This window comes from Oikopleura dioica, chromosome XSR, assembly GCF_907165135.1.
Source record: "Oikopleura dioica chromosome XSR, OKI2018_I68_1.0, whole genome shotgun sequence".
Lineage (NCBI taxonomy): Eukaryota > Metazoa > Chordata > Appendicularia > Copelata > Oikopleuridae > Oikopleura > Oikopleura dioica.
Genome location: NC_137294.1, coordinates 9,568,506 through 9,596,189, shown reverse-complemented (window position 1 = coordinate 9,596,189; position 27,684 = coordinate 9,568,506). Strand labels below are relative to the sequence as shown.

General features: G+C 42.4%; 9 protein-coding genes across 13 annotated transcripts; 8 read left to right on the top strand and 1 right to left on the bottom strand.

Annotated features, from left to right (window-relative positions):
• Nucleotides 1–155: 155 nt before the first annotated feature.
• On the top strand, nucleotides 156–6,626 carry LOC145710519 (nuclear receptor subfamily 2 group F member 1-B-like). Its single transcript, XM_081788283.1, has 11 exons — nucleotides 156–495; nucleotides 574–732; nucleotides 781–878; nucleotides 2,521–2,636; nucleotides 2,680–2,765; nucleotides 4,882–5,147; nucleotides 5,188–5,343; nucleotides 5,387–5,468; nucleotides 5,938–6,016; nucleotides 6,057–6,334; nucleotides 6,383–6,626. The coding sequence occupies exons 1-11, from the start codon at nucleotides 426–428 to the stop codon at nucleotides 6,466–6,468; spliced, it is 1,476 nt and encodes a 491-aa protein (XP_081644409.1). The 5' UTR covers nucleotides 156–425; the 3' UTR covers nucleotides 6,469–6,626.
• Nucleotides 6,627–7,602: 976 nt separating this feature from the next.
• LOC145710520 (uncharacterized) lies at nucleotides 7,603–9,302 on the top strand. Its single transcript, XM_081788284.1, has 4 exons — nucleotides 7,603–7,791; nucleotides 7,836–8,017; nucleotides 8,746–8,914; nucleotides 8,958–9,302. The coding sequence occupies exons 1-4, from the start codon at nucleotides 7,679–7,681 to the stop codon at nucleotides 9,262–9,264; spliced, it is 771 nt and encodes a 256-aa protein (XP_081644410.1). The 5' UTR covers nucleotides 7,603–7,678; the 3' UTR covers nucleotides 9,265–9,302.
• An 8-nt stretch (nucleotides 9,303–9,310) lies between these two features.
• Nucleotides 9,311–10,165, top strand: LOC145710521 (uncharacterized). Its single transcript, XM_081788285.1, has 4 exons — nucleotides 9,311–9,480; nucleotides 9,523–9,669; nucleotides 9,710–9,853; nucleotides 9,895–10,165. Exons 1-4 carry the CDS (start codon nucleotides 9,340–9,342, stop codon nucleotides 10,051–10,053), a joined length of 591 nt encoding a protein of 196 aa, XP_081644411.1. The 5' UTR covers nucleotides 9,311–9,339; the 3' UTR covers nucleotides 10,054–10,165.
• LOC145710522 (claudin-3-like) lies at nucleotides 10,152–11,302 on the bottom strand. Its single transcript, XM_081788286.1, has 3 exons — nucleotides 11,172–11,302; nucleotides 10,960–11,087; nucleotides 10,152–10,916 (listed from the first exon to the last, which is right to left on the bottom strand). Exons 1-3 carry the CDS (start codon nucleotides 11,221–11,223, stop codon nucleotides 10,515–10,517), a joined length of 582 nt encoding a protein of 193 aa, XP_081644412.1. The 5' UTR covers nucleotides 11,224–11,302; the 3' UTR covers nucleotides 10,152–10,514.
• Nucleotides 11,303–13,921: 2,619 nt separating this feature from the next.
• On the top strand, nucleotides 13,922–16,434 carry LOC145709959 (alpha-soluble NSF attachment protein-like). 4 transcript variants are annotated; one of them, XM_081787642.1, is made up of 9 exons: nucleotides 13,922–14,133; nucleotides 14,308–14,533; nucleotides 14,585–14,720; nucleotides 14,764–14,866; nucleotides 14,912–15,060; nucleotides 15,099–15,174; nucleotides 15,241–15,337; nucleotides 15,396–15,464; nucleotides 15,577–16,434. In XM_081787642.1, exons 1-9 carry the CDS (start codon nucleotides 13,943–13,945, stop codon nucleotides 15,718–15,720), a joined length of 1,191 nt encoding a protein of 396 aa, XP_081643768.1. In that variant the 5' UTR covers nucleotides 13,922–13,942; the 3' UTR covers nucleotides 15,721–16,434. The 4 variants fall into 4 exon arrangements, with proteins under 4 accessions (XP_081643768.1, XP_081643769.1, XP_081643770.1 ...); XM_081787643.1 differs by having other exon boundaries at nucleotides 15,241–15,341; nucleotides 15,400–15,464; XM_081787644.1 differs by having other exon boundaries at nucleotides 15,099–15,179; nucleotides 15,246–15,337.
• A 1,739-nt stretch (nucleotides 16,435–18,173) lies between these two features.
• Nucleotides 18,174–21,313, top strand: LOC145709962 (nuclear hormone receptor E75-like). Its single transcript, XM_081787648.1, has 7 exons — nucleotides 18,174–18,385; nucleotides 18,919–19,041; nucleotides 19,083–19,196; nucleotides 19,243–19,375; nucleotides 19,422–19,527; nucleotides 19,572–19,659; nucleotides 19,835–21,313. Exons 1-7 carry the CDS (start codon nucleotides 18,362–18,364, stop codon nucleotides 19,946–19,948), a joined length of 702 nt encoding a protein of 233 aa, XP_081643774.1. The 5' UTR covers nucleotides 18,174–18,361; the 3' UTR covers nucleotides 19,949–21,313.
• Nucleotides 21,314–21,567: 254 nt separating this feature from the next.
• Nucleotides 21,568–23,932, top strand: LOC145709960 (uncharacterized). 2 transcript variants are annotated; one of them, XM_081787647.1, is made up of 6 exons: nucleotides 21,568–21,736; nucleotides 21,780–21,959; nucleotides 22,057–22,216; nucleotides 22,284–22,377; nucleotides 23,346–23,604; nucleotides 23,646–23,932. In XM_081787647.1, the coding sequence occupies exons 1-6, from the start codon at nucleotides 21,587–21,589 to the stop codon at nucleotides 23,862–23,864; spliced, it is 1,062 nt and encodes a 353-aa protein (XP_081643773.1). In that variant the 5' UTR covers nucleotides 21,568–21,586; the 3' UTR covers nucleotides 23,865–23,932. The 2 variants fall into 2 exon arrangements, with proteins under 2 accessions (XP_081643773.1, XP_081643772.1); XM_081787646.1 differs by having other exon boundaries at nucleotides 21,780–21,965; nucleotides 22,063–22,216.
• A 60-nt stretch (nucleotides 23,933–23,992) lies between these two features.
• LOC145709963 (ubiquitin-conjugating enzyme E2 N-like) lies at nucleotides 23,993–25,475 on the top strand. The gene is made up of 6 exons (XM_081787649.1): nucleotides 23,993–24,100; nucleotides 24,144–24,193; nucleotides 24,422–24,538; nucleotides 24,582–24,738; nucleotides 24,817–24,905; nucleotides 24,966–25,475. Exons 1-5 carry the CDS (start codon nucleotides 24,006–24,008, stop codon nucleotides 24,842–24,844), a joined length of 447 nt encoding a protein of 148 aa, XP_081643775.1. The 5' UTR covers nucleotides 23,993–24,005; the 3' UTR covers nucleotides 24,845–24,905; nucleotides 24,966–25,475.
• A 24-nt stretch (nucleotides 25,476–25,499) lies between these two features.
• LOC145709957 (MOB kinase activator 2-like) lies at nucleotides 25,500–27,675 on the top strand. Its single transcript, XM_081787640.1, has 5 exons — nucleotides 25,500–25,695; nucleotides 25,760–25,912; nucleotides 26,527–26,658; nucleotides 27,069–27,196; nucleotides 27,373–27,675. Exons 1-5 carry the CDS (start codon nucleotides 25,512–25,514, stop codon nucleotides 27,460–27,462), a joined length of 687 nt encoding a protein of 228 aa, XP_081643766.1. The 5' UTR covers nucleotides 25,500–25,511; the 3' UTR covers nucleotides 27,463–27,675.
• The last annotated feature ends 9 nt before the right edge of the window (nucleotides 27,676–27,684 follow it).

The window sequence follows — 27,684 nt, the reverse complement described above, 5'->3', positions numbered from 1 at the left end:
TATCAAAGTAAAATTCCATTCGCCGCAGTGTGGCGCTGGTAAGCAGCGAGCGCGCGTGCGTGGCGATGGGACCAATCTGGCTGAGGCGCTCGGAGGCGCCAGGGAGCGCCATTTTCCCATTCTCGGTGGAGCTAAGGTCTCTAGCTGTCTCTCCTCTCCCTCTCCATCACCAAGCTTTCGAGACACTCACAGGTTCAAGCCTCTCAAGTTTTTAACCCCAAGTCGTACAAGCTGACCCCTACGGGTGACCTAAGCGCCAAACTTGGCCCAGTAAGGTGAAAAGAGGCAAAAGTTGGCTCACGGTCAACGCGTAGTTGACGTGCCCAAAACCAGAAAAATCTGTTACAACAGAGAGTTACAGTCGAAGCAAAGAGATAATTGAAGCACGAAAACTCGCTAGAAAGAAGCAAAATACTCGAGAGAAAATGGCGATGGTCGCCCCAAATCCATGGCGAGAGCCGACGGCAGTTTCTTCCGTTACAGATTCCGTCCCAGGTACGTTATTTGCATTTTTTAAGATACTTTTCATCTTCACATTCTTTACAGTTGTTTCCGTGTCTTATCTAGTTTTAGGGCTAGAGATTCCCTCGCTGACGAACTACAAAGTCGAGTCAATCGAGTCCGTTTCCTTCGAACACTCTTCAGTACCCATCCTCAGAGATCTAGATCAAAACCAGAATGTCACTGTTTCTCTTATCAGTCCGACGATACCTACAAGTCCCAACACTCCTGGTAAGTTCAAGAAAATTAGTCAGTTGAAGCAATCTGTTCCCATTCTAGCTGGATCGAGCTCAGACAGTTCGCTGCCGTCCGAAGTGAAGCAAGAGCCCGGTGGAAACAACACTTCAACGAGTGACAAATCGCACATCGAATGCGTGGTAAGCTAACTGTTCCTTTACTAGAAAAACGGAGGAGAGTACAATTGTTTTTGCCCTGTCAGATTGTCGCCAACAAGCGAGCGCTTAGGCATGTAAGCGCCAATTGAACATAGTCCACACTATCAACCCCGTTAAAGAAAATCTTCCCCGGCTGAGCCTCTCAGTTCCAATCAGCTCAGCTGCCGACGAAACAAAAGCGCCCCGTTTCTAGAGACAACACTAGTTTAGTATAAGTATAATTTACAAAGTGAACCATCAAAAACTGAAACTGCGAATTTTGAGTCCATTATCTAAAGGGTAAGATTTTGGATCGATCTCTGGGAAACCAAGAGCGAGGTGCCAAGCTTAAAATAGGAGCACTAGATTTTCAATTGCCGAATTCGAAGTCCTAATTTTTCTTAATCCTGCTGCTAAGTCGCACCAGGCTCCGTGTTGTGGTCGCCACAGGTGCGGCCACAGGTACACCATTTTCTCTGACCGATACACACTGCTTTCCAAATCGCTACTAATTGAAGCTGTAGTAGTAAATATGAAAGAAAAAATCACCGTCGACCACAACTCGGCAGGTGATTCTAGCCACAGTTAAGCTTGTCATGTCGGACCAGTTAACCCGATCTTTATTTCTATCTCATCACTTCTTCTGAGCTTTGACCTCGGAAAAGGTTACATCGCCACTTAAGAGTACACTAGTTTTACTAAAACTGTAATTGAAGTAGCATTTGGAGCGCGCTGGGGTTCCGGCTAAGCATCGAGAGAATCTGACAAAGCGGTCGGCGCTTCAAAGACCAAGTCAGAAGCGAAAACCCACTACAAACAAATATAATTGATTTTGAAAGTAGCAGAGTCAGAGCCACCATGGCTCGTGCCCCACCGCCACCAACAAATACCCATGCATATGTATCGCGCTGTTTACAAATGTCTACACACATAAACAAAACTTATGCATGTATATATTCAGCACTTCTGTGGGAAATTTTACTTCTATACTAGATATGCGTTGGTTTAACGGTTTCTTTTCTCGAGTTTGAAGGGAATCGTCTTATTGCTCCTGTTCGCACCTGGCCGTAAAAAATTAAGGGCGGAGATTTAGATGTCAAATATTACGCAGTGCATGTTGCCAGTAGTTGCATGCGTCTTTTTGAAAAATATTTTTCTATTTGGACGGTGGCGGCCAGTTGTATCAAGCCAAAACATAATCTCGCCCTGGAGAATGTCTCTCCCTCTCTCTGAAGGATTTTTTTAATTCGCGGCGGGGAATTATAAAAACTGACTTTGAGTGCGCGCGCTGGTGCGTGAAGCGTTCGCGTGCCTGGCCTGGCAACTAGTCGGCTGCATAACCGGGAAAATATTTACACTGACAATTTGTACTGTTTCCGGTTCCGCTCTACTGAAAATCAATTTTCCCCACGATTATCTTTTCAATTACCGCTTCAATCTGCCCAAAGCTAGGGTTGAGAGCGCCAAGTTCACGGAATAAGATTCTGATTGAATCGCGCTATCTGCTTCAAAGTATTAGTATTTACAATTTATACGCAGCGCGTCAAAAAGATCAGAATCATAAGTAGTGTGCCGAATTCAGAGCCTGTCAAAAATCAAAGCTCTTGCGAATAACTTGCTTTCAGAACTAATCCTGTATATTTAGGTTTGTGGCGATAAATCATCCGGCAAACACTACGGACAATTCACGTGCGAAGGGTGCAAGAGTTTCTTCAAGCGTTCTGTGCGGCGCAATCTGAACTACACATGCCGCGGCAATCGGTAAGTGGCCCTCCCTTGCGCCATAAGATGACCTCTGGTTTAGCTCGTGCCCTATTGATCAGCATCATCGAAATCAGTGTCAATACTGTCGCCTCAAGAAGTGCTTAAAAGTCGGCATGCGGCGAGAAGGTAATCACTCGGACTCAGCTCAGCTAAACCGCAAAGTTGATCTTTTCCGATTATCACGCCTAGTAAATTTAACCCTTGCACCGCGAATGACAAATTTTGAAGGGAAACAGTATTATCACAGTATAACCTTGCACCGCAAATTTATCGCATCGTGTGCCTTGGAGGTTTATTTAACTATCGGCCGACCTTATTTCCATTTGTGGTGCTAATGGCCGCCATGATAGTTGGAATGATTCCGCTTTTGGCGGAGGCATTAGCCTTTCTTATCACTAACTTGGCAGCAGCTCGCCAGGTGGCGTCGTCTTTCGGGGAATGTTTTTAATTAGTCCCGCACACTCTAAGTTGCGCCAGGTCACTTCTTCCTTTATACACCATAATTACACTTATGTAACAAGGTCAACTCACCACGTTCACTAATGCTAAACTTTCGAATTCTAAAAAATAACACAAGAGCATCCTCGCAAATCCCTTACTTAGAATATAGCCATCCTTTTTGTGCTAACACTAATCCTTCCGCAGAATCATCCCTTTCTTCTCCGTATTTTGGCAGCGACACTGATTCGGAAGTATCACAGTAGGATTACGCGTTTAAAAACGCGCATTTTCCCGTGGAAGCGCTAACTTTACCAACAACATGATTTCATCCCTTGAAATGTATCTCAAAAAGGGAAATGAGTTTGAAAATAATCTCAGAAATATAAAGATGGTTGATCATAGTAGAATAAGTTCGTGTTCACCAGAAGAGTGGCCTTATGACTGAGAATTGTGTAGAATGAGGAATTAGCTTAACGATTTACATTTTCGAACTGAACTGATCAAATGCATGTAGAGCGGTTTTGTTGTGTTGAAGCACGGCAATCTGTCGCCGTCTAAGTCACAGTAGGGCTCGCGAAGGAGAACATACTCACTGGTGCATACAAACAGGAAGCGCCAGCGCGTCGAGAAGCGAAACATGCAGATATCACACGTGCGCATAGCTCCATGATAATGGGTCAGAGTGAATCTTAAAAATGGGCAATCGATGACCCTCAAATACTCCAGATAAAGCATGCAAATGACTCCAAAATGTTGAAGTGAATCTGACGCCATCTGGTGGCAGCGCTGGTGCAGCTAATTAGCCTCCGTAGCGGACGTTAGTCCTCGAAGGTCACCCGAGGAATGCGCCCGGCGAAACTCGTTAAGGAGACACCCAACTCAATCGCACACACAGTTACGCACAAAATGTTCATTCCCGTTGAGTTACAATGGCTAGAAATGGGAATCAGTTAATCCGAGCAAGTTTCACGATTCGAGTCAAGTGCATGATCTTGAAGTTTTTTACTAGGGGTTTTTGTCAGGTCAATTAATAGTGCGCCATGCAAGCAGAGCGGATTAAGATATTTCCATTGACTCTTAGCTGGCAGACAAAGCTAGAAATGCGCAACAGGCTCGGTGGGAACCCAGTCGCTGAGCCCTTAGTCCCTTATAGAGACACTAATTACGCTGCCAATGAGCTAATGCCATTTGTATTTTGTGTCATTACTTCGAGGACCAGCAGTGGATTAAGTTTTAAGCAGCTGCTTGCCGAGATTACGCGTGCGCTCACTGGCGCCATCACGTGCTTACGAAAAATTTCTATCATCAGAGTAAGATCCGTGGCTTGACCGAGGTCAGCCTCTCCTCGCCAAACTTTCGAAATGAGCTCGAGGTGACCCTAGGCGACCTTGGGAGTTAAATCGCCTTAATACAAATCCGTCGGCGCTAGAATCCTCGATACGCACTGCAGCTGAGGCACTTTCGTGATAATTAAATGGATTCCAACATAGTTTTGTATCTTCAATCTATCCAACAATTTACTTGAATAAGTAACTAAGATTTTCTCTGGCCATTTCCTCTATCTCCCCCGCACCATTACCCGGCCGCTAATTTATTCAAATTCGAATAGCTCTTTCTCAACCAGGATCTTAGGTCTGACCCAGGCTTGCCCTGGAATTTATATTTTTGTTGATTCCCGCCAGATGCCAAACACTTAAGCCTCCTTCACAAAGGCAAATTCCTCCCCCAAACATTATATTTCACATGCATCCTCATTCACTCTCTCACTCACATTCATCCAATGTATAACTTGCTTTTCTAGCCGTCCAACGCGGAAGGATGCCACCAGGCCAGAACCTAGGTCAATTCGCCCTTCCGGGACCCGAGGGTTTTCTCGGCTCCGGACCTGGCTACTTGTCCGGCTTCATTTCATTGCTACTACGTGCAGAGCCCTACCCAAGGTACAACCCTACTTCTGGTCTTATGGGCGTCGAATCCGTTTGCGAGTTAGCCGCCCGACTTCTCTTCTGTGCTGTCGAATGGGCCAGGCAGATTCCATTCTTTCCTGAACTCCAAATCACTGACCAAGTAAGTTTTTTGTCTTCTCTGCGGCATGCTCATTTCGTAGGTGAATATGCTCAAATGGTGCTGGCCAGAACTGTTTGTTCTTAACGCTGCGCAGTCTCATATGCCACTTCATGTTGCTCCGCTGTTAGCTGCTGCTGGTTTTCACAACTCCGCTGATAAAGTTATGAGCTTTATGGATCAAGTGAGAGTATTCCAGGTAATGGATACACAAAGAGAGCTTCTAAAACACTCACATTTAGGAGCAAGTGGAGAAGCTGAAAAGTTTACACATCGACTCGGCTGAATTCACCTGTCTGAAGGCAATCGTGCTGTTGTCGCCAGGTAAGCTCAATTAGTCTCGCGCTGTTTTGGGTTTGAACTTTAGTAGGGTCAGCTTTAGGGAAGGCTGATTTTCACTAACTCGCTAAGGGTATACACGAGCACAGTCAGCCAAGTTTCGCTGTTTTGGAAACAAGTGCCAAGCGAATACACACTGTTTCTGTTTTCATTTCCGGCATTTAGCACTGGGCCACATGCATCTAGAATCAAGACTGTCTCTAAATATTTTGCCCTTCACACAGAAACACACAATTCTCGCGAGCACTTTTGAATTCCCAAAGCAAAAAAGTGAGATTAGTATAAATATGATTAAACGTTTTTAATTAAACAATAATAGTGGGGTTTTCTACGCTAACTCTCGACCTCAAGGTGAGAAACTCACCGTGAACCGTAAACAACTAATGATTCGCTTTAGCTAAAGTTTTTGCTGTTTTGGGCAAAAAATATTTGATTTATACATTTTTTCTTTTAGATGCACCCGGCATAAGCGATCCCGCGCATGTTGAATCGATCCAGGAAAAAGCACAATGCGCCTTGGAAGAATACACGAGGTAAAACTGCTTTTAAAAACATTTCTTACTGTCGAATAAGATGCCAATACCCTGGGCAGCCCTCCCGTTTCGGAAGACTGCTGCTGCGACTTCCCTCGGTGCGAACAGTTTCCCCTCATGTGATCGAGCAGCTCTTCTTCGTGCGACTAGTGGGCAAGACTCCGATCGAGACACTGATTCGAGACATGCTTCTGTCAGGAAGTCCTACGCCAACTAGTTTCCAGCCTCCACCAACTTTCCAGCCGCCGCCTCCACCTCCTGTGCCGGCGCCTGTTCCCGTTCAAGTTCCCTACCCAGTCGTCACGTCCTCTTTCTCTGGTATGCTTCCAGTCTGTCCCTAGACCTAGATAATAAGATCCTGTTTAGACCTGCTGGACACGAATCCAGTCGTGACGTCGTCCTTCTTACCGTCGCCTGTACCAGTCCCCGCACAAGTTCCACCTAACGCATGATTGTGACCCTCTTTATTTTAAATCTTATCTATGAGAACAGCTTTTCAACTCGTGCTGTATCTTATCTTACTGCGTGTTATGTTCCTGTTATAATCGTAATGATCCGAATCTGGATTACAAATGTGTAAAGCTTCACTGTATACTTGCCGAATAAATAATTAAAACATACATTAGTTGTAACTTCAAAATCGACTGCCCAAAAAGGTTGAAAGAAGAAAAAAAAAACTTCTTCGAAAAAAAAAAGGATCCGCATTTAGTATGTCAACTACACAAACTTAATTGTTTAGCCACCTGAGCTTAACACCACTCGTAAATATGTGTTACAAGGTAGAAATGCCTTCAATTAAGTCAATTAACCTAAGCCCTTTGCAGAGCAATACTTTTCAAGATATATGTGAAGAAAACACCTGTCTGAGCGAGCATGTCTTTGAAAGTGACGAGCGAGTTTATTTTTTTCTGCAAAAATCATCATTTGTAAAAATGTTTGTTCAACTCATATATTTTCAGCCGTTTTTTTTTGTGACAAAATCAAAGGGCGCGGTCCTGATTTCACTGATTTTGCAAAGCTGTTGCTCCAACAATATGTCTCAGTTGGTCTAATTAAACGTTGCTTGTTTAATCTGTTGCGCATTTTTCATAACCGGTATGATTTGTTTTGGGTTTCTCGACCTCGGGTCACACAATAATATTTAATTCACACATTTTTTACATTAATTAAATGAAAAAGATTTGTGCTATCGACGCCAATCCACCCAAAGCTATTCACACCAGTAGACTAACCACACAAAATATTATTCGAATTTATCTTGTTACAAAATTAACGCACTTTCGCTGGAATTAGAAATTAGAGTTTAGTAATTAATGGACAAGCAGGCTTTTTCCATCGAAAAGATCAAATCAAGGAGATCTGAATTTTTCTGTTTTTGAAACTAGTACGACCTATTAGGTCGGACCTAATCTTGATTGTTGAGAAAACCGATTTGAAAGTTCATTTCGGGTAATGCAACTTGCATCTCGCAAAAGCGTGAGCAAGATAACGGATCTGATGGAAAAACTCGCGGTCATTTGTCGGAGAAATTTCCATATTTAGAAATAAATAGCTGGTTGGTCCCGCTTTCCAGGGACACCTGGCGCGAGGCTTCGTCTTCTCTGCTGCGATTTTTCCACTGCCACAGTGCCGAGTTACACTGAGAGACGCGCATACACTTTTATGCGCAAATTTAGACCTCCACTTGTCATTGAGGAAAAGATGACTGATGAGGAAGCACAATGCATTGACGAATTGAAAGAGTGGAAGCACTCAGCCTGTGCCCAGGGAAATAGGTAATTTCGCTCACAACGTAGAATTTTTTTTTTACTTTTTATAGGTTTTCCACAGAGCTGCCGCATTATACTCTTTGGGGTAGTCCACTGTCTACTCGTCCTGAAAAAATTCTGTATCTAATCGGAGTCTTTGCAGTCGCGTATTTGAGGACGATGCTCTGCCGCATGCTTGATTCCAAGAAGCCGGAAACATCGTTCCAGATGATTTTGTGCTTAATCTTTAAATGTAAATAATCAAGGGAAAATCAAGTCAAAAATATATCACTTTTAGGCATAAATAGGGCCGACGAGCAAAAATTCAACCCCAAGAACCCTTTTTGGTAAAGCCTTGAAACTTTGGGACAATATGTATTAGGGCCCAACTAAAAAAAATGTTCTTGAAAATATTTTGGTCTGACCACGTGATCACGGGTTACTGACCCTCGAAAAGCTAGAAAAGCTTGCCGAGCTTGATCCCCTTATGGCATCATCTTCTCGTTAGGCCAAAAAGAAAGGTCTTGGTTTGTTCTAGTGGTTTAGTCAAAAAAATTCTTGGTGTCGTCTTTACAGGACATGCTAGAAGCTATATAAGGACTCAAAACTCGCTAAAATTGAGGTAAAAATCCAGGTTTCACGGGTTACTCAGCCCAAAACACATCGCAAAAAGGGCCATTTTGGACGCTTCACTTCCCTCTAGCGAGTCATGTGATCTTGCTACCAAAAATGTTTTGGATTCTATAGGAAGAACTTTTTGTGCTCTTTCATGTGAGCTACATTATGATTCTCTGCAGTCAGGGGATCGAGGTTGGCAAGCTTTTCTAGCTTTTCGAGGGTCCGTATCACATGATCACGTGATCATACCAAAAAAATTTCAATTACAATTTTTTAAGATGGGCCAAAATACATATAGTCCCAAAGTTTCGGGCAGTTACCTGAAGGGGTTTTAGGGGTTGATTTTTTGCTCGTCGATCCTAGGCATAAAGATCTTCCTTGATGTCAACATAGTGCTGTTTGCCGTCAGCGGTCTTTGGAATGTCATTGCTTTGACTGCGTTTTTACTTGGGATTTTCTTCGGAAATATCTCTGCGTATATCATCAAAGTTATTTCAGCGAAATTAGCCAGCTGCCGATCAAAAATAAAAAAGTATTAATTATTTCAATAACGACATTGTAATGAATTTGACTAGAAAATGCGCAAAAGCTGAGAAAAAACGAGGAGTGCTGAATCCGACTTTCCAGCACTTTTCAGTTATCGACAGGAATGACATCAGCCGGGTGCGAAACAACTCAACGGATGATGTCTATCTCCAACCACGTTCGGCACCGGTGCAAAAATTGAGCGAATCGGACAGCACTGGCGGTTACATTACTGTTGAAAATCCAAATATTCAAAGAGCTGTTCATGCGGAAGTGTACGATGAGTCAGACTACTACAGTGTTGCAGTCAACAAGGACCCTGTTTATGAGAGTCCCTACGAACAAAGCAAACACTGACTTTGAATACCTCTTCAATCCTATTCTTATGATTCAGATCGTCAGACTAAAAGTTAAAGTTGCCTAGTTTTAGAAATGGAAAAGGCTCCTTTGACTCAGTGTCCCTCCACCTGCTCGAACTCGGTTAATAACCTCGACGAGCTGATGGAGAAGCGACGCTCCATCCTCAAAGGACTTTGGCAGGCACGATCGGAGACCTGGTGCAAGTGGTTCTGCGTAAGTCAAAATCTAACTATTCTCGCAAAAAAATTGTTCTAGTTGCCATCCCCGATCGCTTCCTGCTTCCTTGCCCGTCGAATGGAAGTGAATCGACCTCTCAAGTACCTTCTTCTTGGAATCACGCTCCTCACGTTGTCTGCCATCGGCCACTCGATCTCCTTGATCTACCAAGGCAAACTTGCCGAGGTACACCTTTTCAACAAGGCGACAAGTAAAGCTTGATTAGGTTATCGAAACATCTACTGCTTTGCCAACCACCGATGATGTCAACATTGTTCCCATCGAGCAGGAAGAATGGTACCTCGCTATCATGAGCTTGTCTATCGGTTTGATTGCCTGCATCTTCACTTTTATCTGGCTCATCATGATGGTAAGCTTCCCATTAGATGAAGTGAGTCTTATCAAGTTTAGTGCTGCCTTCGACGCCGATTCGACAAGCTCCGTGGATTCAACAACTGCTGCCACAGCTGCTTGCTCACATTCTTCTGCCACCAGTGCTCGATCGCTCAAATGGGTACTCACCTGGAGCTCGAGAACGATTCCTCCGTCGAAAAGCTTCTTCACGTCTGAAGAAGACGATTCTCCGGAAGGCAAAAGTGGGAACTTTGGATTTTCTTTTTATTTGACTTATTTATTATTTTTCGACAATTTGGGATTCAATCAATAAATGGGACAAAAATTACGAGGGTCTGTTTTGTTTATTCATCAGGACATGCAGGATTGAGGTCAAATATTTCGAATAGGGAATGTACTACAAACGAGGAGTTTCAACTGTTATAAGAGTGAGTTAGATGTATTCGGTGCCAGTTCGGCCTTTTGTAGCGAATGCTGGATTGTTGTAAGCGTTATTTTGGGCCATGAAATTTCGGCCGCTATCTTCATACTCGTCGTCGTCTTCGTCCATTCCACGCGATCCCATGATCTGTAGAACGCAGCCTAAGAGACCAAGTCCCATCGACGCCCAACCGAAGAAAAGAGCTTTTGACGAGTTGAGAAGTAATTTACAATACAAATTTTTGTTATTGAAATATTTAGAGAGGTAAAATGTTATTCTTATTTCTGAGACTCGTTCCTGTTCCGTAGACATATCTGCCGCCAACATTGCCGATTCCTCCACCCATGCCTCCTCTAGAACTGAGGCCAGTAGCTGCCATTCCTCCAGAAAGATAGAAGTCTTGAACAACGATCGCTGCGTAAAACGAAACAGATACGCCAGTCATGAGAGCAGATAGGCCAAGTAGAAGCGCCGAGGTAATGCAGAGTCTCTTCTTGCCTGTTGGATTATCAGACATGAATGTCGTGCAGCTGAGCGACATGTTTCCGATGAAATAACCGCCAAAGGCGAGAATGCAAGAGAGAACCATCAACGCCCGAGCCGCTTGGAGCTCTGGAGGTAGACCAACGATAATCCTGTCGAAGTCGTCGCAATGCCACTATGAGCAAGTTTGAAAAGTTTGAATCGGAAATAGCGCTTACTTGACCAGTAGAGAAGTACATACAGTTCCACCAGATTCCCTGCTTTCGAATTTGCATCTCGATAACTTCACCAGCCATATCCTGTCGTCGCCATTCTGGCATTACGCACGTAATCAAAGTTCCGCAACCTAATTTCAAATATTTTAACGGCTTTTTTCTTTTGTTTGATACACTTTTTGAGCCTTGATACGAGTTTTTACAGGTATTTTTACCTCCGAGGGTGCCGAGGATGAAGCCTGCCAGCTGCATTCCCGGACTTCCCATATTCTCTTCTTCTCTTGAAACCCTCTTGTTAAAAATGCGTCTAGGCGAAGGAGTGAAGTCGTCTTAGTTTTGTTCGAACGATGCTGGCGTAGAATAGTGAATACTCCAGCAATAGCTCGAGGCCGCACCACCACCAAATTTTTTCATCGCTTCAGAAAGCACAAATCACCCAGCTGAGACGGTGGCAATTGCTTCAAAGATAATATTACAAAAATCAATTAAGTTATCATTCAAGATTAATAAACAAGGAGCAACATAATTATCTAGATAAAAAATACTTACTGTAACTTAGATATTACAGATTATTAGAGTTGAAGATCTTTCATTCTGCCAAAAATGGCCTGGTTTCTTCGACTCGAGGACCTCGAGAGTTCAATGCAGACGGCTAGCTATAGTAAAAACGCCTCGTTTGGGACGGTAAGATATGATCGCGAAGATAATCACACGCCATGGGGGATACATGCGATTTCCCGCTGAGCGCACACGTAGCGCACTCTTTTGGACACTCTTCCGGAACTGGTATAAAATCTTGGACGAGTTACGATTACAGCATAAAACAAAAAATGAAAGAAATTACAGTGTTGAAATTTGAAAACCTTAAACCACACCCTGATGCCCAACTCCGAATTACGCAGGAAAATGGTCAATATCATCTTCACCTCTCATGCCATTGCACTATTACGAACAGTCTCCCTGAATCGCTATACCTTGAAGCCATGTTTTGGCTACAGACTGTCTGTGGTGGAAAATTCATCAAATTGGAGGAATCACATTGGAAAAATCCCGACTACAAGGCAACTTCTCACGTCTTCTGCAAAAAAGACCATTTGCAGATCCGGAAAATTGTGCTTCTCGTCGATGAAAGAAAAGCAATCTGGATGAGAAATCCAACTGCTACACCGTTCGAACTTGGAAACGATCTGTTTTGGAAAGTGATGTTCAAGGCTCTTTTCACTGGTCCTGGCCCGTGCTTTAAAAGTTTTTTTAAAAGTGCCATCAATGAATTTCTTCTTACCCCGCAAGATTTCGTGGACGCACTCGATTATCTTTGTGAAGACTCAAATATTCTCGAGCATCTCCAGCGTACGTCGAGTCCAACGATTCATCACCAAAAGAAACCCAAGAAAACACAAGGTCTTCCGACTTCAGTGAAAGAAGCTCTCCAAAAGGCAAACAACGAAAAACTGCAGACTATCGACCAAGTAGAACCCGATGATACCAACAAGCAATCGAAGAACAAGAAGAACAAGAAAAGCAAGAAGAAGCCAAATCAAGGAAAAGCCCCCAACAACATCCGCAAGACGAAGAAGCCAACCAAACTTTAACCTGTGCCACAGACTCTGTACCAATTACTTAGTTATTTAAGCTGTTATTACCTCTGATACAAAGTTGGTATTACCAACGATCAAAATAAATTTTAATAAACTATTTTTATTGGATTTATGCTGCTGCAAAAAACCTATTTTTCGATAAATAAGGCCCTAAAAATAAGAAATGGGATGTTTTCTTGCCTGAGAAACAAAGTGGGAAACACTAGGACATCTAGAAATTCCCAGTTTTGCTTAAGTTTCTTAGCTGAGAAACAAGGTGAGAAACACTTTGAGCTCTAGAAACTTTTTGTTTGCATGAAGGAAGTAAGTGAGAAAAGAAAAACAGCAAGTGGGAAACACCCTGGGAAACACCTCAATATCTAGAGACTTTCTATTTTGGCGAAAGAAGTAAAACTTCGGAAGATGAATCCATACTGAAAATTATCGTTGAATCCATTCTTCCAGTGTTCTATTTCTATGATGGGCGCTCTTCCACCTTTTCGAGCCAATGAGCGCCTCTCTCTCGCAGCCGACCGCAAGCTCTGCGGCGAAGATGCTCTTCGGTCAAATTTATTTTATTTATTTAATTTAAACATTCGCGCAGAGAAGCTAACCTTCTATGTTGAGCCAGAGAAAAGAAGCGAAAAGAAAATCTGTCTGATTCTATTTCGAAAAGTTATCTCCCAAATTATTCTTCGATAATTATAAATTGATTTCCTCCTTGAAAAAAATGAAACTTAAAATCGAAACATTAATAAAGCAACGTATCAAAATAACACATCGAGCAAAGTACTTGTCATTGACAAGCTGGGCTCGTGGCGTGCGTGGGAAAAGATGGGATCAATACGACTTGCCCGCTGGCGAGAGCCTAGCAGACTGACCGGGACACACCTCAGAGCATCCTTTTCACGCTTATCAGAGAGACAACTAACTTTCTGAGAAACGGTAAAATTTATTTGGATAGAATTGACGCCTTGAGCTTTTTGCCAGCTACCGTCTTTCAGTAAAGTTTATTATTAAGCAATTATTGACAAAAAGATAAACTTGACAGAAGTTCTTGAATTCATTAGGTGATAAATAAATTAATATTTATTCCGAGATGGATTATTTAAGAGTCAATTTGTGACGAGCTTCTGTTTCTACTTGATTTCAATTTGCTTTTCTAAAATGGAGGGATGTTTGGCGAGTCTGTCGCGCGAAATGAGTGTTAATTTAATGATCACAGTATAAGATACTATATTACCCAAGGGAAATACACTATGATTAATAATCTAACCTTGCACTCATTCTTCTTGATTTCGCTCTTTTGCCACTTAATTAGATAAATTGAGAAGCTCGCAGAAGAAAGAGAAAAAAGAGTTTTCTCAAGAATTCTTAATGTTTTGTTATTCAGAGAAATAGTCGATGTAATGTCGGATAAGCGGAAAGGGCCACAGCGGCCACAAGCTCCTCTCAATGGGCAGGCCGCGGCGGCGTCTTCGTCGATCTTCGACCAGCGCGAGAAACTTCACGAGCGCGGCGAGAAGCTTGGCAACTTGGCCGCGCTGACGGAGCCGATAGACCCGTCAAAGAACTACTCAGATTCGCCTGAGGAATTATGGTAAGCCCGTATTATTTATTTATGCGGCATTAATATTGATGCGATGTACAGGAATGCACAGTAATAATCGCTGCTGATTCAACCCTGGCGAAAGAGTATTAGCCGCATTTAGCCGCGCATTTACAGTTTATCCGAGGATGGGGATCAATTATCTCCCTAATTGATGTTTTCTAGTTTGAAAGCTGCTGGCATACTCGGACAGGAGACGTCTTCCGTTTCCAAGTTTTTCAACCAGTTTCGCTCTAAGCCGCCGACGGCGAAGATTTCCAAGGCGGCAGAAATGTACGCGGCAGCGGCCACCAAGTACAAAATCAAGCAAAAGTACGAAGAAGCTGCTAGGACGTACGAATTGGCCGCAGAGGCGTACCACTCGGCCGAGGACAGATTTGGACAAGTGCAGGTAAATACCTTTTGAAGAAATATTAATTTTATTGATATCTTTCTGGTTTAGAATCTGTCGCAAGCAAGTCAGAGCTGGAGAAGTGTCCCAAATGTGCAGGAATCCGAGCGGCTAGGCTTGCAGGCTAGCGAGCTCTATTTGGACCTGAACAAACTTGTGCGCGCGGCGAAAGAGTTGACTCCTATAGGTAAAGAAGTTGACGAGTATAGCAGAATCAAAACAGTGCCTAGCGGACGCGTACAGGAGCAAGTTCATGCGGGACAAGGACGAAACAGCGGCCGAGATGGCTGAGAAGCTCTACTCAAAGGCATTCGATCTCTTCCGAAAAGACGGGTAAGGTCTTTTTGCAGCCACGAGAATCGTTAAATGAGAGTTCAGAAAAGCACGAAGCAGCGCGTCGAGAGTGTCAATCGAACGAGCGAATCTGATGGTCCTTCCAGGCAAGAAATACCTCGAAGCGGGCAAAGTCTACGAGTTAGAAGCGAACTATTGCGCGAACGAGAAGCTGCTCAAGTACTCTGCCAAAAGTAAGAACCGAAGAAGTCGCCTTCTCGAATCCGTTTAGATCATTACTTCCGAGCTGGTCTCTGCAAATTGTGGCAAGATGGCAATCATGCGCATGAGTGTTTCAATAAATATTGGAAAGGTTCTATATCTTCTTAATTCGCGTTGATATTAATGTGGCAGTTTTATATTACCTTTGAAAGTGAAGACTATCCCGCCTTTGCCGATACTCGGGAAGCTTGGCTCCTCGCGAATCTCATAAATGCGGTCAAGAAGCTCGACTACAGGGACTATACTAAGGCCGGTTTTTTTTCAAAAACGAGACGAAGCCTTGAAATCTTGAAAAACTAGGAAAAAGTCAGTGGACAAACACGAGGAATGTACGAGATTGGATGCATGGACTCGCAGTTTAGTCAACGTCATTCAGGTAATTCACTCGAGTTCTCCCTAATAATCAATATCGTTAATACTGATGGATAATTTATCAGTTGGAAATGCCTAGATTTTGGAGTCAAGGGGATTTATGTTATTTTATTCAGGAGAAATACTTCACCGTGGAGGACGAGATCAACTTCGACTTGAACGAGTTTCTCGACTTCAACAAAGTACCTGGGCTGGACGAGTCGACGGAGGACCTCGCCGCGCTGCAAGCAGGGCCGGCTGTGGAGCCGGACTTGACATGAGTGAAGTAACCGACAGAACTCGCTTTATTTAACTCCGCCATCTCTCTTCAACAAGTCTATCTATTCTTCAACTATTATCCTGTTTATTCTTTCGTGCCAAAACAGTTCAACCCTCTATTATTATTGTTGATGTGGTATTTCTCAATCCAATCAGAATCCTAATACTATCTTTGAAACTAAAATGAGCCTTATTCATCGAGAAATAAAAACTTGTAACAATTTTTCTCCTGATCAACTATTATTTCCTTCATAACTATTTTTCCTCTTATCATTATTATCTGTATTTAATGCATGGAAAAGGGAAACAATTACTCTTAACTCATTCTTCAAGGACCTTCTAATGTATATTGGTCTTCAACTGTAACTTGCTTAGTTAGAAAGTTAGAGTCCCGGAAAATTGAGGGCAATCGTATCCAGTTTTCCGAAAGAAATCAAAAATCAAAAGCTTGTCTCATCATCTTTCCTTCATATCTTGCCCGCAATCAAATCAATATATACGAAGTGGAATAAAACTTAATCTTTCCTCCATTCCATCCGAGACACCGGCTTCTTATTTCGAAATTCTGATCATAACTTAAGTAATGTCGACGCTTCCCACACATGAGGCTCTATCTTCCCGACCGGCGCATATTTTCCGGCGCTTTTCTTCCTTTCATTCCATTTTCAACATTTCATTTTATTTTGAATTTTCGAAAATAATATTTTTCTCTCTCCCTTTTTTTATCTTTTTAAATAGAGTCCTATACCGCGTAATCGACAGGAACATGTGATTGGCGTGATTGGATATTTTGAACGGGACATGGTAGGATGGAGTTTCCCTTTACGCTAACGACGTCGAAAAGATCTTTCTTTACCGGCATTCAGACCGATTCTCGCAATTTTCTACGATCAAAACATGGCTATTTTCAGCAACTTATTTCCCAGTGTTAATTTTCAATCCCAGCCTCTCTACCCCGCAATTCTGTGGATATTTTTAAATGAATGAGGATGATAGACTGGACTTAAATAGACGAGGACTCCACCGGGCCAAATATTGAAAGATCAAATAGCCGAGCGGGTCTGTTTCCTGACATCGACTCAACATAACCCGATAAATGAAATTTCGTAACTGAAAATCTCCGCCACTAAAAATCAGCACATTTTTATAGTGCTACAATTTTTATCGTAGGATCGCCATATATCAAATCCGGCTTAGATGATAAAAAAAGAAAGAGAATTTCGTTTTTTTTCGAAAAAAGAAAGGAATAGATTTTTTCATCGGATTTATCTTTATTGCGAATACTATTTAGTTAATTTCGAAAAGAGATGTTGTTTTGCGAAGAAAGTGATCACTCTCGTTTGTGAGGCACGAGCGAGTCTGCTCCATTTTTTGGATTTTACGTTATGGTTACGCGGTGGTGGCTGAGGGTGGTTCAAGTTTAGCTTTGGCCGAGGGGAACAACGAAGCGCGAGACGGGCTGGTACGCGACCTCTCAGGCCACCCTTGAACTTCGTCGTCAGTTGAAAGCAACCTTCGCTAATTGTTGCAATACGGTATTTGACTGAATAAATTCGGACCCGAGAAACACTCCTTTTTCCTCACTTGGAGCGACTTACTCGAGGCCAATCCAACGCCAATAAAACGGCTTGTAACAATAAATGAGCTCGTTTGAGATGGAGAGTGAAACGTTTCGGGTTTGAGGGCCAGCCTGGGTTAGAATTAGGGCTGAGGTTAGTGTTGCTTTCGTGCTAGGCTTGTGGGTCAGTTTTGAGTGGTAGTCGTGCGCTGGGCCGTGGTGTGCTCACCAGCGCGCGTCTATGTTGGAATTGTGACTTCGTGACTAGTAGCTAGAGCTCATCCATTTCAAAATCACGCGGCCTACCCAGCCCCTAAGGTCACCCCCTTACAACACAGCATTGGTTTTTATTGCTCCAATTTAAGAAAGAGAATCATATTTAAACCATTACGAAGACTTTCTCACCTCTCGTCAAATTATTTCTATTTTTATTATTTCCAAGAATCGAGTGAAAGTATCCAGCTTTCAAAATATTTTTCCATTCTGAAATTTCCGGGTAAAAAGCAGCAATGATTTTTGAGATGTGGTGGAGCGTGCTGCTCGAGAATGCCCCGGGACGCCGGCTTTGATTTTTAGGTGGCGGCTAGACAAGGCAAAAGTCTAAATTGTTGAGTCTAATTTGTAGAAGGGCGCTTGTGTGGTTTAACCAACTCCCGTCGTCGTTTTTATAGTAGAGATATTTTTATTTATCAATTGACGAAAGTAGTATTTTTCGGTGAAAGAGACGCTGAGTCAATGAGCAAAAGAAGACTGATTTTCGTAAAATTACTGTAACTTTGAAAGTAGCTCGTTCTTATTTTGAAACGCAATCGTTATATAGCTTGATTATAGATAAGAATTATCGCCAAGATAAAAGTAGATTCTCATTTAGGTTTTTCAGTAATATTTTCTGGAAGAGTGGACAGAAGATCTTAAGAGATACCTAACTTTCAGACTGATCGAATGAGAAGCTAGTTACAGTCATTTCGAAAGAGGAGGCGGAGATAGAGAACGATAGAAACCCGCGGAGAGCAACTCAGAATAGCAACAAGTGACTGAAGCGCTTGAGAGAGGTTTTCGAAAAAGGCAAAATTAGAAACGAAGTGATGGACGACGACGATATGTTACCAGTAAGTGTTTCGTTGTGTTTCTGTGCTCGCTTGGGCGTATTTCGCAATTTCGCGAGGCAATTTAGCACGGCGCAGAGATAGTTAAAACGCGCAGCTTTGCGCGGGAGAAACGCGCCTATTTTTTATTATTTCAATTTTTACGCAAAAGCAACAATTATGAGTTTTTTACGCTTTTGCGATTTATACGATGCCAACAGCGCAATCCCTCGCAAGAAAGGCATTAATTGAACGTTGTTATTAATTGTGCTATGCTGTCAGGTATCTAAGCTGACAGGTGGCTTCTCAAGGTCACTTTCTTTCTTTCTTTTCTTCCGCGCGTGAAGCTTCAAGCGCGAATTTCGGAGTATTTTTAGCTCTCTTTCGCAATCCGCTCTAATTTAATCATTAATCATTTGTTCAATCAAATTCACCGCAGATGAGACAACGTCATCTTCATTCTTCCTCGTCACTCTCTGTCCAAAAATAAACACTCGGGCTCCCGGGGACGCGAACGGGGGCTATCTCCGGATATTGTTCTAATTCTGAGCGTTTAGTCGGTCTCTGAGCGAGGATCTCCTCATGGCAGCCCTACCGCGTCCGACGACGAAGACGGCGGCCCAAGCATCATCCAGCACCGCGCCCGAATCATTGAGTGCCTCTCCGACATGATGGCTCAGGTAAACGTAATCCGAATATGGTTTCGGCAACGCTCTTTCAGTCGCTTCAAGCAATGCAGGAGTACTTTTCCAACCACGATGACTACACCGCCCTGAGCGAGAAAGACCAGAAGACCCTTTTTCAAGCTTCGATCATGGAGATTTTGATCGTCAAGGTATTTTTTTGTGTTCGCTTGTAATGCTTTGATTCTGTTTCTTTAGTGCTTTTTCACTTATCGACAGGGGCGATTCTACACCGACCAGGGTGTCGAAATCATTTCCAGAGAGACCCTCCTTCTCGGTACCAACGATCAAACTTTCGTCAACGGTTTCTTCGACTTCTTTTCCCAAATGGGTACAGTTTTCATGAACTTATCGTTTGATTATTTTGTTATTTTCAGAGCGGCTGAATTTCAGCGAGGAGCAGGCTCTCATTCTTATGTCGATTTCAATGTTCGACCCGAATCGCGTGGAGATAGTCCACCTGGACGAGCCCGATCGAGTCAGGTACAAACTCGCCACCTTCTTCACTGCCTTGAGTGTTGCTTCAGGAATCTGTTCAACAAGTACATCGCCGAGCTGAGCGCGAGTCTACCCACCTCCGGCCTTCTCCTCCGCAGCTCCCTAAAAGATTTGAAGGAGCGGATGTATAACTATTAAAATTGAAATAATTACGTTTTTACCTAGGTATCTCGCTAAGTGTACCGGCAGCGCGTATGTCATGCTCGAAGCAGCGCAATTAGAGATCGAGGATACCGAAAATTGCCGGCAACGTATGTAAGATGCTTAATTGTTTATACATCCGTGCGATCAGAGCGGATTCAAGGATATCTTGATGCGCAGCTCCACGAATCCCATGGTCGACCTGGGCGAAAATGTCTATAATTTTCTTTCAATGATGACAAACTCCGCTAGATGGCAGCAATAGTCGTTGTTAATTATTTTACTTTGTCGAATTTTATGCTGAATCACCTAGTTGCTTCCAATCATCAAATACTTATTATTCATTTGGATCACGGATTCGAGTATTACAATATTTAGTTCTCAAATCAAGAGCGACGAACCAGACATTCCTGAAAAACCGGAAAAGGTGTCTCGCTCTCCTTTCTTTAGTCAATTTCCTTACCAATTCCTGAAAACCACGAATCTGGCTCTTAAAATTTTTCAACTCGAAAAGGTCCATCACTACCCGAAAATTCTCAACGTATATATCCAGCGATATAAATATTCCCAACCTTGCCCCTAATTCGCCAATCAAGATACTGAACAATATTTCCTATTTCAAACTTGTTCCTGAACTATAATATTTAATGTTATTAATTATTGCCCCTTTGAACGCGGAAATCGTCCTACAAATGCAAACAAGGTGTTTTTTGTTATCTCAACGATTTTTTTGGTAATGGGTGTGCGCTCTTTTAGGCTATCCAAGAATAGACGTCAATCGTCCACGCAGACAGACCTTAACCTATTCTGGAGCCCAGAGCTCGCGGTGGGTTAAGACCGCTCTGCTGTCAATGATTTTTGAAAGCTTTTTAACTGGGGCGCAGTTTTCGCGATTTCTCCGCTAAAAAGTAGCCCTGTGTTTATATTTCATAGCAAGGTCCCCTAGCCCTAGATCCGCTTACTGCTTTTCCTCTCCATAAATCCCTTATCCTTTATATAAAAATGTCCATTTCTTCTTTAAAAGAATTAATGGCGTGTCGTTTATTTCAGTTTTCCGTTTTCCTTTTTGGCGATTTTCAATCTCTGTCCCTATTCTCGCGTATTTACTATTATTCAACATTATTATTATTTTCGCCTGCTTTCAAACTCGAAATTAGCTTTCAAAATTTTCAAAATGAGCGAACTGTGCGTGTTTTTTTTTCTCCTTAGTTCCCACCAACTGAACTGTCCTGAACTACTAGTAACTGTTCATTTTTACTTTTCCAACTTAGACGCGAAGTATTATCCAGAACTGACTGTATCAATATATGAATTATACTGTGTGTTAAAAGTACAGTACTATGCTCTGCCCTAAGTTGTTCCCTCAAGCATTCCCGTTAACCGTAAAGTTGAGCTATTTTGAATTAGGAGTCCTTTACCGATTATTCTTTTAATATGACTCGTATCAGTTATAAATTAACTATCACTAGCACCTTACTATTACTTTTTGACAAAATGTAAATTGGCTACCCGTTAACAGTGTGATCCACCTGCTGCCCTGCTGAGTCAGAATTCAATACGAAAAAGGTGAAATCGCGTTTAAACCGAAAACAAGTTAAAATATCAATAATATATTTGAAAGTGCTCCGAATCGTCTTTGTGTCTTTTATTTGTTGAGCATGAGGCGTGAAAACGCAACAGAAAAAAAATAGCGAAAAGGAAATCAGAGACCATCCACAGACCAGACTTGATCCAGTTGCAACTTTGAATTTCAGTAATTTTCGAAGTGAGGAATTTTCTAATTCTTCACGTCACATAATTTTCGGCTCCCTGGGGAGCTTTGGTTCCCCCGAGAGCATCGATTTCTGTGCAAAAGCCGCCCTTTGAGTTTGAAAATAAAGTCGAGTGAAATTTAGAGACAGGGATGAAGCTACTTCTTGGGCTTATTTCGGTGATTTCCGCGTCGCAGATGATGCTGGTTTGGAACTGCCCAAATAGTGATGGGCCTTCTGGCTCGTTTCTTGAAACGCTTCCGGACTGTCCCGGAGCAGTGCACGTGACCGTCCCTATTACAGTAAGAATATTGTTTTTTATTGCATAAAACCATGAATTCTCAGATGGGTGAGTTGAATAAGCTCTCCGCTGCTCAACTCTCTGGCAAAACGCCTTCTCTCTACTTCTTGAAATCGACGCCCGAAGAAACAACGGAGATCGCCAATATCAATGAGGCCGACTCTTTTATCGTCGATCGACTATCAAGTGGTCAACCCATCATTCTTCTGGGCAAGGCTTTCAAGGAACCGCTCTCAAAACGCGTCTCCAACGCATTTTTCATTCAATATCCTTTTCAATAATTATGACTAGAAGACACCGTTTTTGGAGCGGAACTCGCAGACGAACAATAAAGCGGAACTTTCATCTTCTGATGATTCGTCCGTCGCCGCTGATCGAAAAATTCTTCAGGCCTCTACCACTAACTCTGGTTGGATCAATTATCCCGAGAAAGCGTTTGACGATGACTGTGGCGCCATCAAAATTGGCCCTACTGTTCAAGGAATGGCTAGATAGTTCATCAACACTAATTGCGTGTTTTGAGTTCGATGCACATAGCCGTTGATGAGTTTACACCGGCGAGGAGTTCAACAACAACGATATCAAGACCTACACTGTGGAAAGTGACACAAGCAAGTGGTCTTGCGACAAGACGTCCATGACTAGGGAAACTCGATGAAAAATGAGCTTTTTTCTGGGCTTAGTAGAGAGGGAGTATAACACAGATTTAGAAAGCCCAGAAGCTGAGCATCATTTTGACTATTTACAGTATGGGGTTTGGGTCATGTCCTGAGGCGTTTTTGGGCGTCTAAAGTCCGGAAAATGGGGGTAGTTCCAGAAAAGGGATTAAAAAAGTACCGGTAGTCCATCCTAAGAAAGAGCGGCTTAGTGTACGTTGTAGAGGAGGCTCTGGCGGTTCAGAATCTGTATAGAAACCTATTGGGACCCCCACATTCTAGAGGCGCTAGAGGCTCTAGAAGTTGAGGAAGTTACCTCAAAATCGGTACTTTTTTACGAAAAATTGCAGTAAGGGTTATATTTTTATCAGAAATCGTCTTAAAAACGTTCCAATCAATTTTTGGATGTCAAAAATATCGTTTGGGGTTACATGAGGTCACTTGGGGTCATTTTTTGAGAAAAAATAGAATTTGGCCGAAACTCTACCCGAATAACCTCAAATGACCCCAAACGATATTTTTGACATCCAAAAATTGATTGGAACGTTTTTAAGACGATTTCTGATAAAAATATAACCCTTACTGCAATTTTTCGTAAAAAAGTACCGATTTTGAGGTAACTTCCTCAACTTCTAGAGCCTCTAGCGCCTCTAGAATGTGGGGGTCCCAATAGGTTTCTATACAGATTCTGAACCGCCAGAGCCTCCTCTACAACGTACACTAAGCCGCTCTTTCTTAGGATGGACTACCGGTACTTTTTTAATCCCTTTTCTGGAACTACCCCCATTTTCCGGACTTTAGACGCCCAAAAACGCCCCAGGACATGACCCAAACCCCATACTGTAAATAGTCAAAATGATGCTCAGCTTCTGGGCTTTCTAAATCTGTATTATACTCCCTCTCTACTAAGCCCAGAAAAAAGCTCATTTTTCATCGAGTTTCCCTATCCATGACGATTACGATTCCTACATCGGAAGAGAAAGCGCTCAAGTTGAAATTCGAGGAAATTACGAATCTGGAAAGCAACTATCAAGCGAAAAACTTTTTGGTTGAGTTTGATGGAAACACCTTCGGCGAGAAGAACCAAACTATTCCGATTGTCACTCCCTGGGACAAAGTTTCCAACTTTACCTTTAGCTACACTTGCAATAAGTCCAAACTAAAGAATGTCCAAGGAACGACAACCACTACTCTCGCCTTTGGTCCCTATCAAGTGATTTTTCTTTCAATGGGCCAGTTTAATGTTGTTTCTAGGTGCAATACGGAGCTGCGATGGAGTCTAAAGCGCAGCCCTACTTTTCACGGGCAATCGATTGCACTCCCGTCTTCGGGGAAATGGTCTGGATCACTGTTATCGCTATGGTCGTTTTCACCATCATTCTGGCTTTCGGGCTGTACTTCGTCGTCTCTATCGAAGTTCCATCGCGTTTCGAATCTACTCGATCGAAGCCACTCATCATTCCCGATAATTAATCCTTCAAAATCATACCTATTCTTTCGTTATCATAATAAACGCACAATAAAAATCTTGGTTGTTTATTCCCGCAGATGAAGCTTGACTCTATCAATGACAATGAATCGGAACAGTTGATTAACGCAGGAGCATCTATTTAGATGGCTTTGCCTCGTCGAATTATAAAAGAGACCCAGAAGCTCCAGTCTGAGCCTGTTTCCGGCATTACAGCGACACCAGACGAGTCGAATGCCCGGTAATTCATTTGCTTCTTGTCTGAATCATTTGCGTTTCATTAGGTACTTCAAAATTGTTGTCGTTGGACCACAGGACTCTCCATATGAAAATGGTAAATGAAGCATTTGTACGTATTTAGTAAATCAGCTTTTCTGCGTCACAATTTATTATCCTGGTGGTCGTATTTTTTATCATATTTTCGTCTCGCAGACATTTTTCACCTCATTGCGCAATATATATTTAATAACCTTTTTTATCGAATTAGATGAGTTATTAACCCTAATAAATAAGTGCGTTTGAATGAGCTTCGAGGGAAGCACTTCTAGACTCTTCTTTTCAGGAAACTTCAATCTGGAACTCTTCTTGCCCGAGGAGTATCCAATGGCACCGCCAAAAGTGCGCTTCATGACCAAAATCTACCATCCAAACATCGACAAGCTCGGTCGAATCTGCCTTGGTAAATGAAATCGACACTCCCTAGAGCTCATGTTTCTTTGTAGACATCCTCAAGGACAAATGGTCGCCTGCTCTCCAGATCCGAACCGTGCTGTTGAGCATTCAGGCTCTTCTCAGCGCCCCTAACCCAGATGATCCGCTCGCCAACGATGTCGCTCAGCTCTGGAAACAAAACGAAGCCCAAGCCATTAGAACAGCCAAGTAAGAACAACTAAAAATTAGGTTTCCAAACTCTTCCCCCTCTCGATCTGTCCAAACATCTTTATAAATGAATACTAGGGAATGGACAGCTCAGTACGCTGCTTGATGCTTCGTCATCTGCTTCTACCGTGGACAAATTGGATTTATGAACCTTTACAACCGATAAGGACAGGTTCTCGGTGGTGTCTTTTTCTGCAAAGGCAGAGCAATAAGAGAACCAAAACAAGTTCAAACTTTACATAACTATTCTTCAAGCTGTCAAAGAAAAATATTAATATTACCAATCTAAAAAGGATTCGCATCTATACTATAAATAATTTCCGTTATTTTTTCTTGTTGTAGGGCAATTCCCTTGTCCATACCTTCTCTGTTCAAAATTTTCAATTTTCTTAGTTTGAGTTTCAACTAATTTCTGTTCTCGGCCAGATCCGGTCGACTCTCTTGCAATGTTAAATCCTTGAATCCTGAAAAAAAGAATCCAAATTTTGTCTTTCGAAGAAAAAAATGCTTCATTTACAATAATTTTTCAATTTTTATGAAACTTCGCGCGATTACAGCATTTACAACTCCTTGCCTCTAACGAGAGCACTTCGTGAAGCTCGACTATTGAAGGCGACTTCGAGGCAATGTCTTACACCTTGCTACATTGACTGAGGAGCATCTTCGTTTAACTTCGGAGTTCGCGCAGAAGAGCACTTTTCAATCGAACCTGCCTAATTATTCCCAATTTTAATTCAGAGGTTTTTTCATAAAATCAGCATCTTTAGAATAAAATGAACTGGCTCTCATTCGGCAACAAGAACAGCAAAGGAAGAAGCTCTCCGGAGCCGCCAGTACAGCCAAACATTTACTCGCACCCGGAAGTACGGAGACCCGAGCTGAACACGAATTACGATAAAATGGTCACTCTGCCGCCGGGAGTAGACGAGCAAGAGTGGCTCGCCACGCACACCTTAGGCCCCGTTTTCACATCAATTTTACTAACTTTCCTAACAAACTTTACTTTCAACCGGTAAAAAAGCTATTTTTCACAACGTTGATCGCCACTTCTCGGTGATCAGCGAGTTATGCACCGCAGAATCGTGTCCAACGATGAAAGGGCCTCAGAACACGACGTTTCTTTGGGTGGACGAGAAGAATAAGAAGATCAAATGCACTGCGCCACAGTACATAGGTAACTTCTTCTCCTGAAAATAGACGGGAGAGCTGAGCTAGCGTCTCGTAGAATTCCGGCTTGAGAAAAACAAAACTCGTGTTTTTCTGTCGCTCCGACTGGAGTGTCTTCTCCCATGATGAGAAATCGATCTCTCGCCCGTAAAGTAAATCGGTGCCGGTGTTTTCGCCGACTGCGAGACCGAAAGACAAAAGACATTTCAGAATACAGGATACTGTCTCGTCTTTTCTCACGTCGAGAAGATATTTAAACTGTTTTTGAATTTAGTCAACTGTGAATAGCGAGTTTCCAGGACGTAGCATAGGCAACTATATCTTTTCGCTCCTCATGGGAACTTTTATGAATCGATTTTGCATATAACAATTTTCTCAGACCATAACTACCGCTCTTTTAATTGAATACCACCTGATCCAATGTCGCTTTTTTAAGAAAACGGTTGCGAAATAGCTAAAAAGCGACACTAAATCAGGTACCTGAAGTATTTTATTTTATAAATGAAGTATTCATCAATGCTTTAGATGCAATTATTTCTAGAAACCATCTTGTTTTTTCAAAAAAATAATTTCGAGCTGTCATTTTAAGCGTTTTCACGAAATGGTGAGCATGATTTTAAGATTATGCGATGGCCCACTGTCAACAAATGGTGACCGACCAAAGCGTCTTTCCGACAAAATACGAACAAAAGTTTTCTGACGAGTTTAGCCGCACGATTTCGAAAATGCTACGATTGATTTGGCACGTAATCTGTAAGTTATATCCCTAAGAGCTAAACGAGCTTTCTAAATATAGATTTGGCGATCCTTATAGAACAAAATCATTTTGCTTTCGTTTTACCCAGGGAAACGATCGAGAATTTTTATGATTCGATTAGAGAGTTTTGTTTTTATCGGTATTATTCGGGATTTTTCTAGAGCGCTTATTTGCAGCAGTATAAATAGACGCTTCGATTTGAGTTCTCCCACACTTTCACGCTGAACGAGCCTCGCCCTGGTGAAGAATCGGCTAAATTCTCAACGTGGTAGTGTCTTAGAGACTTTTTTCTTTCATCCCCTCCATGAGACGTCCCTTACAATAATATCGGCTTTAGCTCTGTCGCCACCCTCCTAGCTCTAGCCATAATTCGTCGCGTCTCGAGCAGAACCAACCCTTTTTTCAGCTCATATCTATCACAGCCACTACCAGGCTTTCTGCGACTTGGGACTCGTTGGCCACTTGAGCATGACAACGCTGCACTTCGTCCTTTTTGCTGAGAAATTTCATCTGCTGGACGAAAAAGAGTTTTTGGTAAGTTGAAAGAGATCTGTTTTTCACAAATAAAACTTTGTAACTGCCATCTCCTGCTACTAAGTCCGTGTTTCACTAATTTTACTAAACGAAAATCTGATAAAGTGATGCACGGTATTAGTGGCGGATTATCTCCCCCCAGTTAGCTTATTTTCTTCTGACTGACTATTTTATAGCCTCTTGAAGATCTGATAGGCCCTTTGAAAAAGTACGCCATTCCGTCTCCGAACAACGAGGAAAGTGACGAAGCCGTCTCCGACCAGTGACCATTTCGCTTCATCGCCTTTACTCAAACAGCGAGTACCATGAAAAAAGCGAGCCGCTCAGTAACCTTCAAACAGCCCTTCCTCTTCAAAATTGTACTTCTGCTCCTTTTTCTTCAGTTCATCTTTTTCGTTCAATTCTTTCGGAGGTGTTCTCATGTTACTCCCATTCCATTCATGTTACGATTTTTTACTTCACCAGTAGTTCTGCCATTTTAACCTTGC

Bases quoted from the DNA above. Each gene is read 5' to 3' on its own strand.
- LOC145710519 (XM_081788283.1), top strand. From the start codon at position 426: ATGGCGATGGTCGCCCCAAATCCATGGCGAGAGCCGACGGCAGTTTCT. The intron at 6,017-6,056 runs GTAAAACTGCTT...CTGTCGAATAAG, and splicing joins GCCTTGGAAGAATACACGAG to ATGCCAATACCCTGGGCAGC. The intron at 6,335-6,382 runs GTATGCTTCCAG...GATCCTGTTTAG, and splicing joins CGTCACGTCCTCTTTCTCTG to ACCTGCTGGACACGAATCCA.
- LOC145709960 (XM_081787647.1), top strand. From the start codon at position 21,587: ATGAAGCTACTTCTTGGGCTTATTTCGGTGATTTCCGCGTCGCAGATG. The intron at 21,960-22,056 runs GAACCGCTCTCA...CGGAACTCGCAG, and splicing joins TTCTGGGCAAGGCTTTCAAG to ACGAACAATAAAGCGGAACT. The intron at 22,217-22,283 runs GAATGGCTAGAT...GCCGTTGATGAG, and splicing joins AATTGGCCCTACTGTTCAAG to TTTACACCGGCGAGGAGTTC.
- LOC145709962 (XM_081787648.1), top strand. From the start codon at position 18,362: ATGGACGACGACGATATGTTACCA. The intron at 19,376-19,421 runs GTACAGTTTTCA...TGTTATTTTCAG, and splicing joins CGACTTCTTTTCCCAAATGG to AGCGGCTGAATTTCAGCGAG. The intron at 19,660-19,834 runs GAGCGGATGTAT...CCGTGCGATCAG, and splicing joins GCTCCCTAAAAGATTTGAAG to AGCGGATTCAAGGATATCTT.
- LOC145710522 (XM_081788286.1), bottom strand. From the start codon at position 11,223: ATGGGAAGTCCGGGAATGCAGCTGGCAGGCTTCATCCTCGGCACCCTC. The intron at 11,088-11,171 runs GTAAAAATACCT...ATTTGAAATTAG, and splicing joins CATCCTCGGCACCCTCGGAG to GTTGCGGAACTTTGATTACG. The intron at 10,917-10,959 runs GTAAGCGCTATT...ACTTGCTCATAG, and splicing joins TGTACTTCTCTACTGGTCAA to TGGCATTGCGACGACTTCGA.
- LOC145709963 (XM_081787649.1), top strand. From the start codon at position 24,006: ATGGCTTTGCCTCGTCGAATTATAAAAGAGACCCAGAAGCTCCAGTCT. The intron at 24,101-24,143 runs GTAATTCATTTG...GCGTTTCATTAG, and splicing joins CCAGACGAGTCGAATGCCCG to GTACTTCAAAATTGTTGTCG. The intron at 24,539-24,581 runs GTAAATGAAATC...GTTTCTTTGTAG, and splicing joins GCTCGGTCGAATCTGCCTTG to ACATCCTCAAGGACAAATGG.
- LOC145709957 (XM_081787640.1), top strand. From the start codon at position 25,512: ATGAACTGGCTCTCATTCGGCAACAAGAACAGCAAAGGAAGAAGCTCT. The intron at 25,696-25,759 runs GCCCCGTTTTCA...CCGGTAAAAAAG, and splicing joins GCTCGCCACGCACACCTTAG to CTATTTTTCACAACGTTGAT. The intron at 27,197-27,372 runs GTAAGTTGAAAG...ACTATTTTATAG, and splicing joins TGGACGAAAAAGAGTTTTTG to CCTCTTGAAGATCTGATAGG.
- LOC145710521 (XM_081788285.1), top strand. From the start codon at position 9,340: ATGGAAAAGGCTCCTTTGACTCAGTGTCCCTCCACCTGCTCGAACTCG. The intron at 9,670-9,709 runs GTACACCTTTTC...AAGCTTGATTAG, and splicing joins ACCAAGGCAAACTTGCCGAG to GTTATCGAAACATCTACTGC. The intron at 9,854-9,894 runs GTAAGCTTCCCA...TATCAAGTTTAG, and splicing joins TTATCTGGCTCATCATGATG to TGCTGCCTTCGACGCCGATT.
- LOC145709959 (XM_081787642.1), top strand. From the start codon at position 13,943: ATGTCGGATAAGCGGAAAGGGCCACAGCGGCCACAAGCTCCTCTCAAT. The intron at 14,534-14,584 runs GTAAATACCTTT...TTTCTGGTTTAG, and splicing joins ACAGATTTGGACAAGTGCAG to AATCTGTCGCAAGCAAGTCA. The intron at 15,465-15,576 runs GTAATTCACTCG...TATTTTATTCAG, and splicing joins GTTTAGTCAACGTCATTCAG to GAGAAATACTTCACCGTGGA.
- LOC145710520 (XM_081788284.1), top strand. From the start codon at position 7,679: ATGCGCAAATTTAGACCTCCACTTGTCATTGAGGAAAAGATGACTGAT. The intron at 7,792-7,835 runs GTAATTTCGCTC...TACTTTTTATAG, and splicing joins GCCTGTGCCCAGGGAAATAG to GTTTTCCACAGAGCTGCCGC. The intron at 8,018-8,745 runs GTAAATAATCAA...CGTCGATCCTAG, and splicing joins TTTGTGCTTAATCTTTAAAT to GCATAAAGATCTTCCTTGAT.